This window comes from Dromiciops gliroides, chromosome 3 (genome assembly GCF_019393635.1).
Source record: "Dromiciops gliroides isolate mDroGli1 chromosome 3, mDroGli1.pri, whole genome shotgun sequence".
Lineage (NCBI taxonomy): Eukaryota > Metazoa > Chordata > Mammalia > Microbiotheria > Microbiotheriidae > Dromiciops > Dromiciops gliroides.
Window position 1 is genome coordinate 471,439,615 of NC_057863.1, and position 16,258 is coordinate 471,455,872.

Sequence of the window (16,258 nt, forward strand, 5' to 3'; positions counted from 1 at the left end):
ATGATGTTTTTTCCTTAAAAAAAAAAGCCAGGATTGCTGTTTTATCTTTACAAAATCCTCTTATACCTAAGTAGCATAGTAGTTGCCATTCTGAGGTGTTTTGCAGAGTATCCACAAATAAAGGAAGTAAAAGGCAACTGTAAGTTTACTATCTTTCGGTAGTTTAAGTCAAACCTTAAAAGGTTTCATGACATCAACTTTATATCCCATAATATGAAAGTAATGAAACAAATTTACTTTAAAATGAGGGCTTAAAATGAGGCACACCTAAACTTGTGTACAAATCTGATCATGTAGCCTTATTATCAGAGAAAATGAGAACCATGAGAATAAGGAAAAGATTTTATTGTTCAGAATCCTGAAAGATTTTTTTTACAAGATTCCATGTAAATGTACAATAAACCTTTGTATTTAACAATAGTTAAGTAATAACGACTGTAAAATTACTCTGCTCTTGGCTGTTTCTGTATATTGTGTGTATGTTGGTTTAATCTAATGCGTATTGTTGCATAATATCCCCAGGCACAGTCAAGTAAAAGCTAAAGCTGTACAGAAAAGCCTACATTTTAAATGGGTCTTGTCATTAATGCTTTATTAATTGCCCCAGGCTATGCAAACCCAAGACTGGGCAAGCTATAACAATATGACACTTTAAGGTCAAATCCAATTCCTGCTGTGTTTTATGGAATAGACCAAATATTGAATTAACAGCAGGAAAGAGCAATTTATTGGGCTTTTCTCCATCTCCTGATTATTTGATCTAAATTAGATTGGATTTTTTAAAGAACAAAACACCTTAACCATAGAATAAAAAAGAACCTTTAATCATTTTCTATTGTATGCAAGATTATTTTCAGAACCTTAGATGTATAGTATATTTTAATATTATGGTAATATGGTGAGAATGAAATGTAAAAATTTTCTTATTCCCATTTGAAAAAAAAGAAATATCAAAATTGAAAGCACATAATTTAGGTTTCAGTAGGGGCAATGCAGGAAAATATACTGTAGTCCCTAACTTCCCTAAAGCTTACCTTTACATCTGATGTATCTCTTTGGCTTGTTCTCCAAGATCTTGCAACTGATGAGAAGGTTCGATCTGGATGGTCAAATTTTCCATCATTTGCATTGAGAAAAAATGTTGTGAAAGGTTCCTAAATTAAAAAAACACACACACATCCCATATTAATTATCATACAACACCATAGTAGATGATGGGAATCTTTTCAAGTTGTAGTGATAATCACCTTGCATTACTATGGTACATTGAAATTTCCATTAATTTCAGGATTCCCTCTACTGATGCAGGTTGCAACCTTTTGAAATTATTTTATCTACTTGTTTACCCATGTTCAAATTTTTTTAATACCAAGAAGAAACTGTTATCTATTTGCTTTTTCCCCTTTAATAAAGTAATTTTTCTTAACATATGTGTATATGCATATACAAAGAGAAAAAGAGGAGAGAGGGAAGGAAAGGAAAGGGAGAAAGGAAGAGGGGCAAGGAGGGGAGAAAGATGAAGAGGAGAAGGAGGAAGAGAAGAGAAACAGTTATTTTGGAGTGAGTTATGAAGCATATACTTCTTAGTGATGTGAAGAGTAGAGAAATATTATGAAAGTGACAACAGAAAAAAAATGAGATGAGTATGCCTGGGGCTTCATTGGTTACTGATCCAAAATGTATATTTATGACTAGATAATGATGAAGTTACCAAGAAATGTCTTCTGTAAATTATGTGAGATATAGCCCCTTCATTGAAATTATTATTGCAGACAATAATATAAAAAACAACAACCTTAAAAGACATCAGAACTCAATTCAATGCAATGGGTAGTATTGACTACAAAGAACTGATGATAAAACATTCTCCCTCCTCTAAACAGAGAGGTATGAGAATGGAATGAAACACACCTTGTCAAACAAAATCAATGTTTTGGCTTGTTTTGCTTAACTGTACCTTGTTACAAAAGGGATTTTATTGGGAATTCATAGTGATGCTAAGGATACAAAAAGCATAAATAAAATATTAAAGAGAAAGAATTAAAATTAAGTTGAGAGAAGATGCTTTTTTGGAACTTTTTTCACCACATTTGCTTTGTTGGCACTTCAGTAACTACTTAAAAGTGGTTGTTAGGAAGGAAATTCTTGGTGATTTACTATATCTTATTCCCAAATTAGTTCAATCAAACAAATTGCCAATGTTTACAGAACTGTGATGGTGCAGTAGATTCTCCAATCCTCATATTTCCCTATTATATTATTATATGGTTCTGACTCTGAAGTCAACAAAGTCAAGGAGAAACATCCATGAATAAATTAGAAATTCCATATTTGCATTCAAAAAGCATCTTCTCCCTGTGGATTTAATTAACAGAATTTTAATATTCTTTTCTACATGGAATTTTATTTCTGATGAGTCAACAGTACCTAACACAGTGGTCTGTATTCATTCGGTGACTGATAAATATTTGTTGAATAAATGATGGAAACATGCTAGATTGAGCCAGCCAAACCAATCTAATAAACATGGGCATTCACTTAACAAAAAGAAAGACAGCCCCTGCCCTCAGTTTATTTTATTTTTTTGTGGGGCAATATGTGAGGGATAAATGACTTGCCCAGGGTCACACAGCTAGTAAGTGGCAAGTGTTTGAGGCTGGATTTGAACTCAGGTCCTCTTGAATCCAGGGCCAGTGCTTTATCTACTGTGCCACCTAGCTGCCCTCAAAGAGTTTATAATCTAAAGGATTAAAGCCAAATATTAAAGTTCTGTATAAAAGTAACTATTATATCAGTAGATTCAACACATTTAGTGAGTGCTGGAGCCAAGATGGTGGAATAAGTAGGAAATCACCTGAACTCTCCCAAATTCACCTCCAAACAACAATAAAATAGTGCCTCAAAACAAATTCTGCAACATAGAACAAACAAAAAAACTAGGGTGAAACAATTTTCAAGCCTAAGATAAGTTGGAAGGTTGGCAAGAAAAGTCTGTCTCATTTGAGTAAAAGGGTAGTACAGGGCAAGCACTGTCCTGGTAAGCTAGCAGCATGTTTTGCCTCAACAGAAGGAGGCCCTAAGCCCCAGTACAGGTCAGTCAGTACTCATCACTATGAGACCCAGTGGACCCAGTACAGGATCAGGTGAGTAGCCAGGCCTCCTGACCTCCATGGCCCCATTGCAGCCCCCACTATGGGTCTTGGCACAGCACCAGGAGAATGTCCAGATCCCACACAGCCCTGCCCCACCAAAGCACCATACCCTGTGGACCCCAGTGAAACAGCAGGCCCATTGAAGGCCCCAGAGCAGCAGTAGGAGAGTGGTCCAGGCCCCCTGTGGTACCAGTGTAGCAGTCAAAATATCTGACCCCTACCCTCAAAGACCTGATGCAGTACCAGGTGAGTAGAGTAGCCAGGCCTCCTGTGATACCTGTGTAACACCAGGCAACCAGCTAGGATCTGCAACCCCTGGCAAAAGAAGTTTGGGACAGTGATCTCTCCACCTAAGGAGCAGAGCTCAGCTTTAAAGGTAATAAAAATAGGGTGGAAAAATGAGCAAAAGAAAACCAAAAAAAGAACTTGACCACAGAAAGTTACTATGGTGAGAGGGAAGATCAAAACAAACTCAGAAGAGCATAATGGTGTCAAAATGCCTACATGCAAAGCCTCAAAGAAAAATGTGAATTGGTTTTAGGCCCAAAAGAGAACTGGAAGATCTCAAAAAAGATTTTTAAAATCAATAAGAGAGGTAGAAGAAAAATTGGGAAAAGAAATGCAGGTGGTACAAAAGAATCATGAAAAAAGAGTCAATAACTTCATAAGGGAAGTACAAAAAATGGGAAAATATGTAAAAAAATTTACTGAAGAGAACAATCTCTTAAAGAGTAGAATTGGCCAAAAGGAAAAGGAGGTAAAAAGCTAACTGAAAAAAATAACTTCTTAAAAATTAGAATTGGACAAGTAGCTGCTAATGATTCCATGACATCAAGAATCAAACAAAATCAAAACAATGAAAAAAAGAAGAAAATGTGAAATATCTCATTGTAAAAAGAACTAACCTGGAAAACAGATCCAGGAGATATAATTTATGAATTATTGGAAATAATAAGAATTATTTGAAACAAGCTGAAAAACATAATCAAATAATTTAAGAATTATTGGAAATAATAGGAATTATTGGAAATAAGCCGAAAACCATGTTTGAAAAAAGGACCAAGACATCATGTTTCAAGAAATAATCAGGGGCAGCTAGGTGGCTCAGTGGATAAAGCACTGGCCCTGGATTCAGGAGGACCTGAGTTCAAATCTGACCTCAGACACTTAACACTTACTAGCTGTGTGACCCTGGGCAAGTCACTTAACCCCAATTGCCTCACTTAAAAAAAATCAAAGAAAACTGCTCTAATATCCTAGAAACAGAGGGTAAAATAGACATTGAAAGAATACACTGATATATATATATATATATATATATATATCAGATTACCTGCTATCTAGGGGAGGGGGGGAGGGAGGGAGAAAAATCTGAAATTGGAAAGCTTATATAAACAAAAGTTGAGAACTATCTTTGCATGTAACGGGGAAAAAAATAAAATACTTTATTAATTAAAAAAAGAAAGAAAGAATACACTGATCACTTCCTGAAAGAGATCCCCAAATGAAAACTATGAGGAACATTATTGCTAAATTTCAGAACTCCTAGGGCAAGGAGAAAATATTGTAAGCAACCAGAAAGAAATAATTCAAATATTATGGAACCACAATCAGGATTACACAGGATTTAGCTCTACTTTAAAGGATTTGGAGGGCATGGAATATGATATCCAGAAAGTAAAGGAGCTAGGATTACAACCAAGAATCACCTACCCAATGAAACTGGCATCCTCTTTCAAGGGGGAAAATGGTCATTCAATGAAATAGAGGACTCTAAAGCTTTCCTGATGAAAATACCAGAGATGAATAAGAAAACCTGATTTTCAAATGTAAGATTCAAGAGAAGCATAAAAAGGTAAAAAGAGAAGAGAAAACATTAGGGATTCAATAAGGCTAAACTGTTTGTATTACTGCATAAGATAATGATATTTGAAACACTTAAGAACTGTCTTACTATTAGTGCAGTTAGAAAGAATATACATTGCACTGGGAACAGAAGGAAGAGGTAGAATAGGGTAAATTATCTCACATGAAGAGGTACAAAAGAGCTATTACAGTGGAGGGGAAGATGGAGGGGGTGGTGGTGGGCATCTCTTGAACTGTACTGATTCAAAGAGGGAATATCATACACAATCAGTTTGGTGTAGAAATCTGTCTTACCCTATAGGGAAGTAGGAGAAGAGGCTAAGAAAAGGAGAGGGGGCAGAGGGAAGAGACTGATAGAAGGGAGGGCAAATTGGGGGAGACAATGGTCAGAAGTAAAACAATGGTAAGGAGGGAAAGGGTGAAAAGAGAGAAGAAAAGGGCAAATAGGAGGAAAAATAGGATGAAGGGAAATACACAGTTAGTAATCATAACTATGAATGTGAATAAGATGAACTCACCCATAAAATGGAATCAGATAGCAGAGTGGATTAAAAACCACATTTATTGAGTGCCACTATATACATAGAGCACTCTGTGAGGTTCATTCAGATAAGGAATACTTCTTAGGATCATCATAATTCAACAAAGAAAAGGACCTTAAACATCACTTAGTTCAACCTTCTTATTTTATAGATAAGGAAACAGGTTCAGAATGGTTTAAGTGACATTCCCAAGGGCACACTGCCAGTACCTGGCAGAGTCACACCCTGATGCTGGGAAAGACTGAAGGTAAAAGGAAAAGGGGAATGCAGAGGACGAGTTGGATAGATAGTATCATGGAAACAACTAACATGAACTTGAACAGACTTCAGGAGATAGTAAAGAATAAATGGCCTGGCATGCTATGGGTATATAAAATCACAAAGAGTCAGATATGATTTAATGGCTGAACAGCAGCAGGAGGCAGAGTCAGAATTTGAATTCAGGCTCTCTGACTCAAATCAAGTGCTTCTTCCACTATACAATATCTTTTCCTCTTACAGTTAAAGAAATAAGGGACAGAAACACAAGAAGTTAAAATAATAGCATAAGGGGCAGCTAGGTGGAGCACTGGCCCTGGATTCAGGAGGACCTGAATTCAAATCCGGCCTCAGACACTTGACACTTACTAGCTGTGTCACCCTGGGCAAGTCACTTAACCCTCATTGCCCCACAAAAAAAAAAACTCCAACCAAACAAACAAAAATAATAGCATAAGAGTTATATAAGATAAGAATATGAATGATATCTTGTGACAACATGGATCCTTCTAAGTTATTATGATCCAGCCCATAAACGTATTGAACAAATGAAGGATTGGTGACATTTTATCTCTCCTAACTCACATAGACCTAGAAGTCACTCTTACATGCTCTTATTTTCAACCCTGCTCACTCATGATTGCAACCAAACTATCCTAAACTTATACTATCCATTGGTAGGCGACAATGTAAAGTATATGTCAGTGTCTTCTCCCTACCGCTTTTCTTCTTATTTTTTCACTGAGAGAAGGCATTCTTTTCTTTCTTATAAATATATCTATTCTATTTTGTTTTTTCTTTTAAAAATATTTTTATTTATTTCATTAAATATTTCCCAATTACGATAAAAATTTTTAAATATTCATTTCAAAAACTTTTAAGTTCCAAATTTTCTCCCTCCCTCTCACACCTTTCCCACTCTTGCTATGTACAGTAACACTGAGCAAGCCACTTCCCTTCTCCGGTATGTGTCATCTACAAGATGAAAAAGTTGGATAAGCAATCCATAATGGGACTTCCAGATCTAACTTTTCACATTCTTTTCCATATGCCATACAGACATTATAAAAGTACAGTAGTATAAAATGCAGGCTATCAGCACCTTAAGCCCCTTCCTCACTACCTAGCCCATGTTTCTTTTTATCTACAATTTATACTGTCAGAGTTTTTACTAATTTGGGGCTTTGCTCATGTCTTCCCCTAATATCTCCTTCATTCTTGCCTCACACGAAGAGGTAAGCCCTTCTCCTTGCTAAGGCAAACATTTGCACAAACACAAGAGATCTTAATCCATTATATTTCCTTTAGCCATTCTCCTTAGCAAAAAGATATTTCTAAAGCATGTGTCTAACCATTTCACTTGTTCACTTAAAAAGCTTCAGAAGGTCCCTATTTCCTTTAGGATTTAAAAAACAAAGAAATAAAAAACCCTGTTGACCTGGTATCTCATGCCCTTTGCAATATGGTTCAAACTTATTTTTCAGATTGATATCCTATTATTCCCTTTCATGCAGGTTGTTGTTTCTGCTAAACTGGCCTACTTATGTGACAACCCATGTCCTACTTCCATGACATTGTACAGTCTGTCCCTGTGCTTAAAATGTTCTCTCTTCATTTCTGCCTTATGGAATCCCAAGCTTTCTTTAAATTATAACTTATATACTACCCCCTATAGGAGGTCATGTCTGATCAGAGGAACATAGTGCTGGAAGGGTCTCAGGTCATCTTTTTCATTTTATAGATGAGGAATTGAGACCTGGAGAGATGATCTATTTTCTAATGGAACTGTATCCAGGAATAAGCTGCCAAAGGTTTCTAAAGAGTGGCTTTATTTGATAACACACAGAACACTAGTTAAGTACTATGGATTCTAGTGAACTGCAGGGTTAGCATTAGTTGACAATGTGTTGGGACTACCGAAAAAAGCTAATAAGGACTTTTATATTAATAGAAACCCAGAGTTAGGGAAGTAAAGATCATTATAATTTATTCTGATCAGGAAACATCTAGGGTCCTTTACAGTTTTGTATAATGTTGCATTAGAAAGGTGACAACAAGCTGGGACACAGTCAGACAAAGTTTGGCAGGATGACAAGGCTGCTCAAAATCATTCTGTGTGAAGATAAGTTGAATGAAGAAGGAATATTTAACATGGAGAAAAGGCTTAGGAGGAGAGGTAACAGGCTTAAAATGAATTAACAATGAGAGAAAACTTTGTACTACATTGAACCACCAGCTGGTGAGGTAGGCACCTGGGGGTGTGATAGTGCTGAAGCTGGAGTCAGGAAGACCTGGATTAAAATCCAGCCTCTAGGGGCAGCTAGGTGGCGCAGTGGATAGAGCACTGGCCCTGGATTCAGGAGGACTTGAGTTCAAATCCAATCTTAGACACTTGACACTTACTAGCTGTGTGACCCTGGGTAAGTCACTTAACCCCAATTTCTTCACAAAAACAAAAAACAAAAAATAAAAACAAACAAAAAAATCCAGCTTCTAAGACCTGGTTAGGTCACTTAACCTTTATCCCTCTGTTTTCTTTTCTGTAAAATGGAGATAATAGAAGGCACTTTCTCCCATGTTAATCTTCCCAGAGGGTCAAAATGGGATATTTGTAAAGCAATTGGCAAACCTTTAAAACCTTATACAGACCATGGCAAATTTTATTAAAGTACTACATAAATGTTAGCTATTATTATTGTCGTTGTTGTTGTTGCTAAATAAATGCACCCAATACATTTGTGTTTACATTTGTCTTTACAGGTTTAAGTTGGTAAAGGATACATTTGTCATAAACAAGTAGCCACTTATATGATAGTCAAAAAATTAGAAGCAAAGTGGATTCCTATTAATTGAGGAAAAGTTGAACAAATTGTGAAATAATGCAATTATATTGTGTTGTAAGAAATGATGAATATAAGGAGTTTAGAGAAACATGAGAAGACTTGTATGAACTCATGCAAGATGGAGAGAGCAGAACCAGGACAGCAATACAGACAATGACTACAACAATGAAGATGAAAATATTAAGGGAAGCTGAACTCAGATTAAAGGCAAAATTGATTCCAGAAGACAAATGACTGAACTCAAACCTCCCAACTTTGCTCTATAGAGAGGTGGGGGCAGGGGGAATATTGGTGCTGAATGTTGCATACATTTATGTGGTCACTGTGTTAGTTGGTTTTGATTAAGTGTTTTTCTTTGTTACAGGGGAGGATTCAGAGGGGGTTGAGTGGGAAGGCTAATATATCAGGAAATGACGAGTATAAAAACAGATGTTAACAATACAACTTATTAAAAAAAAGTTATAGGATACTTCAGAGAGTGAATTGCCATAAAAAACAAAGTTAATAAACATCTCAAATAATACTGGCTAGTATAATAAAAATAAAAATGTATTTCAGGTGGTGCATTATTGTACACTTGTTTATCATAAGGATTAAAGAGGGTTAGGGTAGGTGTTTAGGATAAGATTTTGTACATTATATATACATATTTTAAATGTTTTGTATAATATAAATAACTTTAAGTTAATTGGCTAAAAGTTGTTACAAAATGTGAGAAATAGATATATTTTAATTGTTTTGCATTAAAAAACTTAGCCTTCAGTTTTAAACATGAAAAAAGTAAAAATTCTGCCTCTAATTCTAAATAAGAAGCTACAAGAACTTTAAAAAAATCATGTCCTAAAGTCTCAGAGAACAGTATTTTTGAGATATTATAATTAGAACTCAAAAGTTTTTTTTTAAATGAGACACTTTCTATTTTCATTAACAGGGTATGGAAGTAACTTGAACTTCTAATTTTCCTTTGTTTTCCTCATGTTTGTTAAGATATTTTTTGTCCATATACATGTACATAAAAAAGACTATAATAAACACCAGTACTTTTTTTTCTACAGGAATGAGAAAACTCTACCACTTAAACATTTAAAAAATGCAAAATAATGGAGCACTAAGAATGGAAAATGGATACCTCCTTTAGACATATGTGCATTTCAATGCTTATTATACAGATTAACGTAATTTAATGAAATGGTCTAGAGGGTTGAGTCAGAGGATGTACAAATTAATCAATTTCAAAAGTTCTTTCTGAACAGTAAAGAAAAAAATTGGCCAGCAATTTAAAAAAAAAAACTTCATTGGTATAGAGAAGTCCCAGTGAAGTCTTTCTATCACCACATCAGTGACTTTCTGTGACTTAACATCTTAGAAAGTTGCCTGGGGGGAACTAAAAATTTACTTTGACTTGTCCAGAATCACAAACGCAAGATCTCAGAAGTAGGCCTTGAATCCAGGTTTTCCTGACTCAGAGGCTTGCTCTCTATCTTAGAAAATCCCAAGAAAATGAAGTGAAATAGAAAACGAAGTATCTGTACAATTCCTAGATCTATTTATGGACAGCTAGACGTATACTGATAAGCTTGGCATTTATAGAAAAGGAAAAGCAAATACATGGAGTTTTCATTTTTCTATGGATACCACTTTGGTGGCTCACAGAAAAAATGAGGGTAAGAGAAAAGAGAGTCCTTAGAAATAAATTTACGTATAGCAGTAAGGTTAAGTGCATATCTGAAGTCCTGTGGAAGAATATTCAACTATTTAAAGTCAATGTAATATATAATAAATATCTAACTTGAATTTAGTTTTTCCTTTAATAACTAAAGGCCCATGGTTATTTTGATATTTTTCATGGAAGAAAGCAAATTTCAAAACTTATGCAATTTATCTTTATGCAGCTTTTTCTGATATACATTTTTGACACTGATTTTGAGTCAGTAATCTCAATCCTTAAGTAGCATAGTTATCATTTTGTGTTCTTTCTACTTAGTATGATAATTTTTAATAAAGAAATTTAAATCATACAATCACTAAACTTTAACAACTCTTGGCTGTTATCGTGGCCTAAGGAGAGTTGTCATTATTTCTGTGGTACAGCATTTTGAGGACATATGTTTAAAAATAACAAAGAATATGCTACTTATAATGAAATATATTTAATCCAATCTATCCAATGCTTAATAGAAGCATTAGGCTGGGCACTAGAGATACAAAAGTTCAATAAGAACTCTTGTCCTTGCTCTGTGTCCTCAAAATGCTTGCAATCACCCACTACTTCAATGTGTTGGCTTTCTTGGAATGTTACTCTTTCTTATACCTATAAAATATTCCATATATGCATACAAAGAAGAGACTATAATAGACACCAGCACTTTGTACAGGAATGAGAAAACTCTGCCACTTAAACATAAAACAATGTAAAAATAATAGGGCACTAAGAATGGAAAATGGATTTTCTGCTTTAGACATATGTGCATTTTAATGCCTATCACACAGATTAACATAATTTAATAAAATGGTCTTGAAGGTTGAGTCAGAGGATGTATAAATTAATCAGTTTCAAAAGTTCTTTCTGGAAAGGAAAGAAAAAAAAATTGACTGGCAAAGTAACTGGCATCTTATGGAAGAGAAAATAGAGAGTTTTCAATTTTAATGAAATCAGTCTTGGGTCAAAATAACCAGAACCTTCAAGAACTGGGAATAGTGTGTGTATATATACATATATCTATATATGATTTTCCTATTCTAACTGGATAAGAATTTTAGTCTTTAGATTACACTGATTTCTGCTTCTGGAGCCTCATCTTTCTCACATCTATAACACCTACTCTCTGTCTTTTTATATTAGAAATGAATGTGACAACAGAAGATAAATATTTTTTTAACCTCGAATCAGTTTTTGACTATTCAAGTCAATGTCACTGAAATAACACAAAAAATTTACTTTGATTAAAATTTAGTTATTAATGGTGTCTAAAATGAATTTGCACCTCTGGTACAACTCTTGTGGAGCCACTGATGCATAATAATTAACTCAGAAAACAAGATGAGATGGGAGAACCAACAGAGTTGTATAATGTACAAAATGGATATTCAATCTGAGTCCTCTGAGTTATGTTTTGACTGTCTCTACCATAGTACTAGAAACATCTTAATACTGAACTAAAATAATTTCTTTTTTTTTTAAACAGAAACACCCTTTTATCTCCTTCCACCCCCCACCCCAACAAAAATCAATTCAGACTAAGGCAAGCACAACAACAAAATCCATCAGGGTTTAAAACTTCAATTAGTACAGAAAATTGAGCTCCTGTGTAAGCGAGAATTTTATAAGTCCGTGTGCTATAAATAATAGAGGTTCTGTGATGAAAAAGCTATTTTGCCAGATTTCTTCATATACAACTAATGAATGCCTGAAAGCAACGAAAGAGAATTAGAAAACCATCAGTGAGGTTTTGTGAGCCATAATATTTAGTTTAATATTTTACTTTTATCTAAGGGAGGATGTAAAAGCCCACATAAATTCTTGGATATTACTTCTGAATTCCAATATGACTGAATATTTTATTTGCATTTAGTTCATGTGTTATTTTATTAAATAGGATACTATATGGATGAATTTTACAATTAGCTTTCTTTCCTGAATTATATATAATTTTGCTGGGATTATGAGGCAATCTTTTTATTTTGGCACTTAGGAATCTATTTCCCCCTCAATATTTTAGGTAATTTAAACGTGTTCTACTTGAAGGTTTTTTGTTATATTTATCAAACTCAGGCTAAATGAACAGCAATAAAAACAAAAATTTAGAACACCTATGAAGAATGAGGAAGAATCATTTGCTTTTGTGATTGTCCATACAGAAGATTGAGAGAAATAATAGTATGTAAAATAGGGAGCCAGCCTTGCAGCCAGAAAGACCTGTGCTCTGGTCTTGCCTCAGACACTTAATAGTTATATGATAACTTACAGTTGTAAGTCACTTAACCACTCTGCTGGGCCTTAGTTTTTTAATCTGTAAACTGAGGGGATAGGAGCAGATAACCTCTGAGGTCCCTTCAATCTCTTCCATCTAGGTTTACAATCCTATGAACTTCTTGAATGCTTCTCTAACAGGCTTTCCAAGTCCCTCTTACTCTAATCGATTTGCAATAACATTGGCACTACTAAAATATGTTGCAAGGTATTTTGACTTCATGTTAATAACCAATTACTAACGTATGAGGGGGAATGCGGGGAGGGAGGAAGCTAAGGTTTTTTCTCTTTCTGTTTTCTCATTCAAAGCCCAATCCTTGTGAAGGACATTGCTGATAGAAGAGATTGTCCAAATCCTCTGAATCCTTGTTTCTTGCCCGACTCAAGTAGAAGACTTTACAAAGGGAATCGAATCTAGGTGAATTTGGGCTCACTGTTTTCTACTCAGATGGGACTAGGGACCTTTTGTCTTGAGGACCCAAGATGTGGGCTGGTTGCAGAGTTGAGTGAAAATAACATATTCAAAGTCATGTGCCCCAGCCTCTCATGAGAATAGGTCTACCTTTCATTATAATGCTCATTCTCTCATTAATTGTTAACCAATCAGAGTTGATTTCTGCCTGTTGGGAACACCTTCCCTTCTAAGAGTATAAAAGTGTGAGTGGTCTCCATTATTCATCTTTGGTCCCCGAGAGTGCCAATGACCCCTTTTATTAATTATTTGCTAGTTATCATTAGTAAAATGATTGTTAATTACCCAGAAATTGTCTCTCAGATTTTTCATATGTCACATAAATTAGGATACTGACAAAATGCCATTATAGCCCAGTTAAAGAATAGAATATATCCCTCTTTCTTTTCTTGCAGCACCAGAGAACCAATTCCAACTAAAGAAAATTTCAGGGTAATGTTGAGGTCTAGAATTCTTTAAACATTATCTAGTCCAACCCCCTTATTTTACAGACGAGGAAACAAAGATGAATAGGTATTAGTTGATTTGCCCTTCAGAAACAGTACAGAAAGCACAGAATTATGGATTTATAGAATTTGAAGAGACCTCAACAGCCTTGTGATCTAACTATATTCAGAAGGAATCCCTGTTAAAAACAGATAAGAAATCATCCAGCCTAGACTTGAATACCAATAAGACTGAATATTAGCAATGGGGACATTTAATAAGGAGGAACCCACCATTTCTAGAGGGATGGCTTAACCAGCTTTTGGACAGCTCTAGTTTTTAGAAAGCTTTTCTAGGCATCAAGTCTAAACTGGCCTGTCTGCAACATCTACCCATTGCTTGTGGTTTTGCCCTCCAGGGCCAACCCAGTCATTTCTAATCTCGCCTCCAAATGTCATCCCTTTTAAATACTTAAAGACAGCTATTATGTCACACCTAAGTTTTCTTTCCAAGCTAAAAAATCTCTAGTTCCTTTAATTCATTTTCAGATGTCATAGACTCAGGGAGGCCTTTCCCTATCCTGGTTGTCTTTTGGATGCTCTCCAGTTTACTAGTGTCCTTCTTAGAGTACCCAGAAAGGAAATAATACGCTAGCTGTAGCCTGAACAAGGTCAAATATAGTATGACTATTACTGCTTTATTTCTTTAAAATTAAGTAAAAAATAAATGTAACAGTTACCAGCAAACACAAATATTTTCCACATACAAAGAATAAGAATACTGCATAAAAACTGAATTTCTGTTACATGTTATTTTTTAAAGTTTATATTGAATTTAACAAGGCTGTATCAAAATTCATGTTCCCATCTGTACTTTTTTCTTATGTTAAAATGGCTGATTGATGCTTTTTTGGTATTTTTATCACAGATCACTAACCATCCCCTGTCCCTCTGCCGAAGAAGTCCTCACTTAAAACAAATACATATAGTAAAACAAAACAAACCAATAGACTGGCCATTTCTGAGATCGCGTATACCATCCCGCATCTCCAGTTTCTTGCTTCTCTCTTTCTGGAGGTCATAGGACCCTAGACCTAGAAGTTAAAGGAAGCTTAGAGATCATCTGGTTCAACCCTCTCATTTTACCTATTGGGAAAGCAGGGAGGTAAAGCAACTTTTCCAAAGTCACAGAGGGAGTCAGCATCAGGGAAAGGGTTTGAACCCAGATCTTCTGACTCCAGGGCCAGCGCCTTCCCCACTGAGTCAAACTGCCGGTGGCAGGCTTCAGTGTCTTCTGGAAGGTTTGTCTTTATGGATGAAGCCTAAGATTGCATTACTGCTGTCTCATACTGAACTTGGAGACAACTAAATCTCTCAGATCTATTCCCCTCCCCCCAAACAAACCACTATCTTACTCCATCTTATACTTATGAAAGTGATGTATTGAACCTAAATGTAAAACTTTGTATTTATTCTTTTTAGGGGGTGGGGTGAGGCGATTGGGGTTAAGTGACTTGCCCAGGGTCACACAGCTAGTAAGTGTCAAGTGTCTGAGGCTGGATTTGAACTCAGGTCCTCCTGACTCCAGGGCCGGTGCTCTATCCACTAGCTGCCCCCTTTATATTCATTCTTATGGAAGCTCATCTTACTGGATTTGGGTAGCTAAGCGGTACAGTGGATAGAGCAATGAGAGTGGGTTCAAATCTGGCCTCAGACACTTCCTAGTTGTGTGATTATGAGTAAGCCTATGTCTACCTCACTTTCCTCCTTTGTAAAGTGGAGGAATAGCACCCACCTCTCTGGGCTGTTGTGAGGATAGAATGAATGAATATTTATAAAATACTTTGCAAACCTCAAAGTGCCATATATAAATCATCATCGGCATTGCTATTGTTATGATTCCCAGTGCTCCAGTCTGTCAGTATTCTTTTGTATCCTGACTGTGTCATCCAATGTTTTAGCTATCCCTCCCTGCTCAATGTCATTTAAAAATCTGATGAATATATCATCTATACTTTTATCCAAGTCAATGATAACAATATTAAACAGCACAGAGCCAAGCACAGAATCCTGGAATATTCCACTGCAGACTTCTTATCAAGCTGACATTGAATCATTAACAACTACTCTTTGGGTATAGCCATTCAACTAGCTATAAATGGACCTCATTGTATTATGATCTAGTCCACATTATTTCCTATATATTTTTTGGAAAAATAATGAGATACTTTTATAACTGCTTACATTGCCCTGATCTCCTACGTTAGTAAAACTCTTTCCAAAAAGGAAATATGATTAGTCTATTGTTCTTGATGAAACCGTGCTCAGTCTTTGTAATCATGGCTTCTTTTTTTTAGGTAGGTGCCCAATGACCATCTATTTTAAAGATTCATTCTGGAATTTCATTTTCCCAGGAATTGAAATGAAGCTCTTTGAAAAGGGGTCTGGCATCAAAGACTCATAAAGCCTATGTTTTTGCCCCAATTCTGCCACTGACTAGTTATAGTACTCTAGTCAGATAACCTCTAAGGTCTATTGCCTGATGTTTGGAAAGGCATTTTACAAAATTTAAAGTGCTATATAATGTCATGATGATGATGATCCCCACTGTCTAACATGGTGCCTGCATAAAGTGGGAATTTAATGAATACATGTTTCTTGGGCTACCAACACAGAAATAATATTTTTCTTCAGAAACTGCTTGGAACTTTTTTACCTCTCAATATTTAC

The 16,258-nt window shown here is 35.5% G+C and overlaps 1 protein-coding gene across 8 annotated transcripts in view; it reads right to left on the bottom strand.

The window, feature by feature from the left end:
* Nucleotides 1-16,258, bottom strand: part of NBEA (neurobeachin) — a 764,716-nt gene that overhangs the window by 80,621 nt on the left and 667,837 nt on the right. For all 8 annotated transcript variants that reach the window (XM_043991721.1, XM_043991715.1, XM_043991718.1 and 5 more), the window contains one exon: nt 1,035-1,154. In XM_043991721.1, coding sequence (XP_043847656.1) covers nt 1,035-1,154 — 120 coding nt within the window. The remainder of the gene's footprint in view (nt 1-1,034; nt 1,155-16,258) is intronic.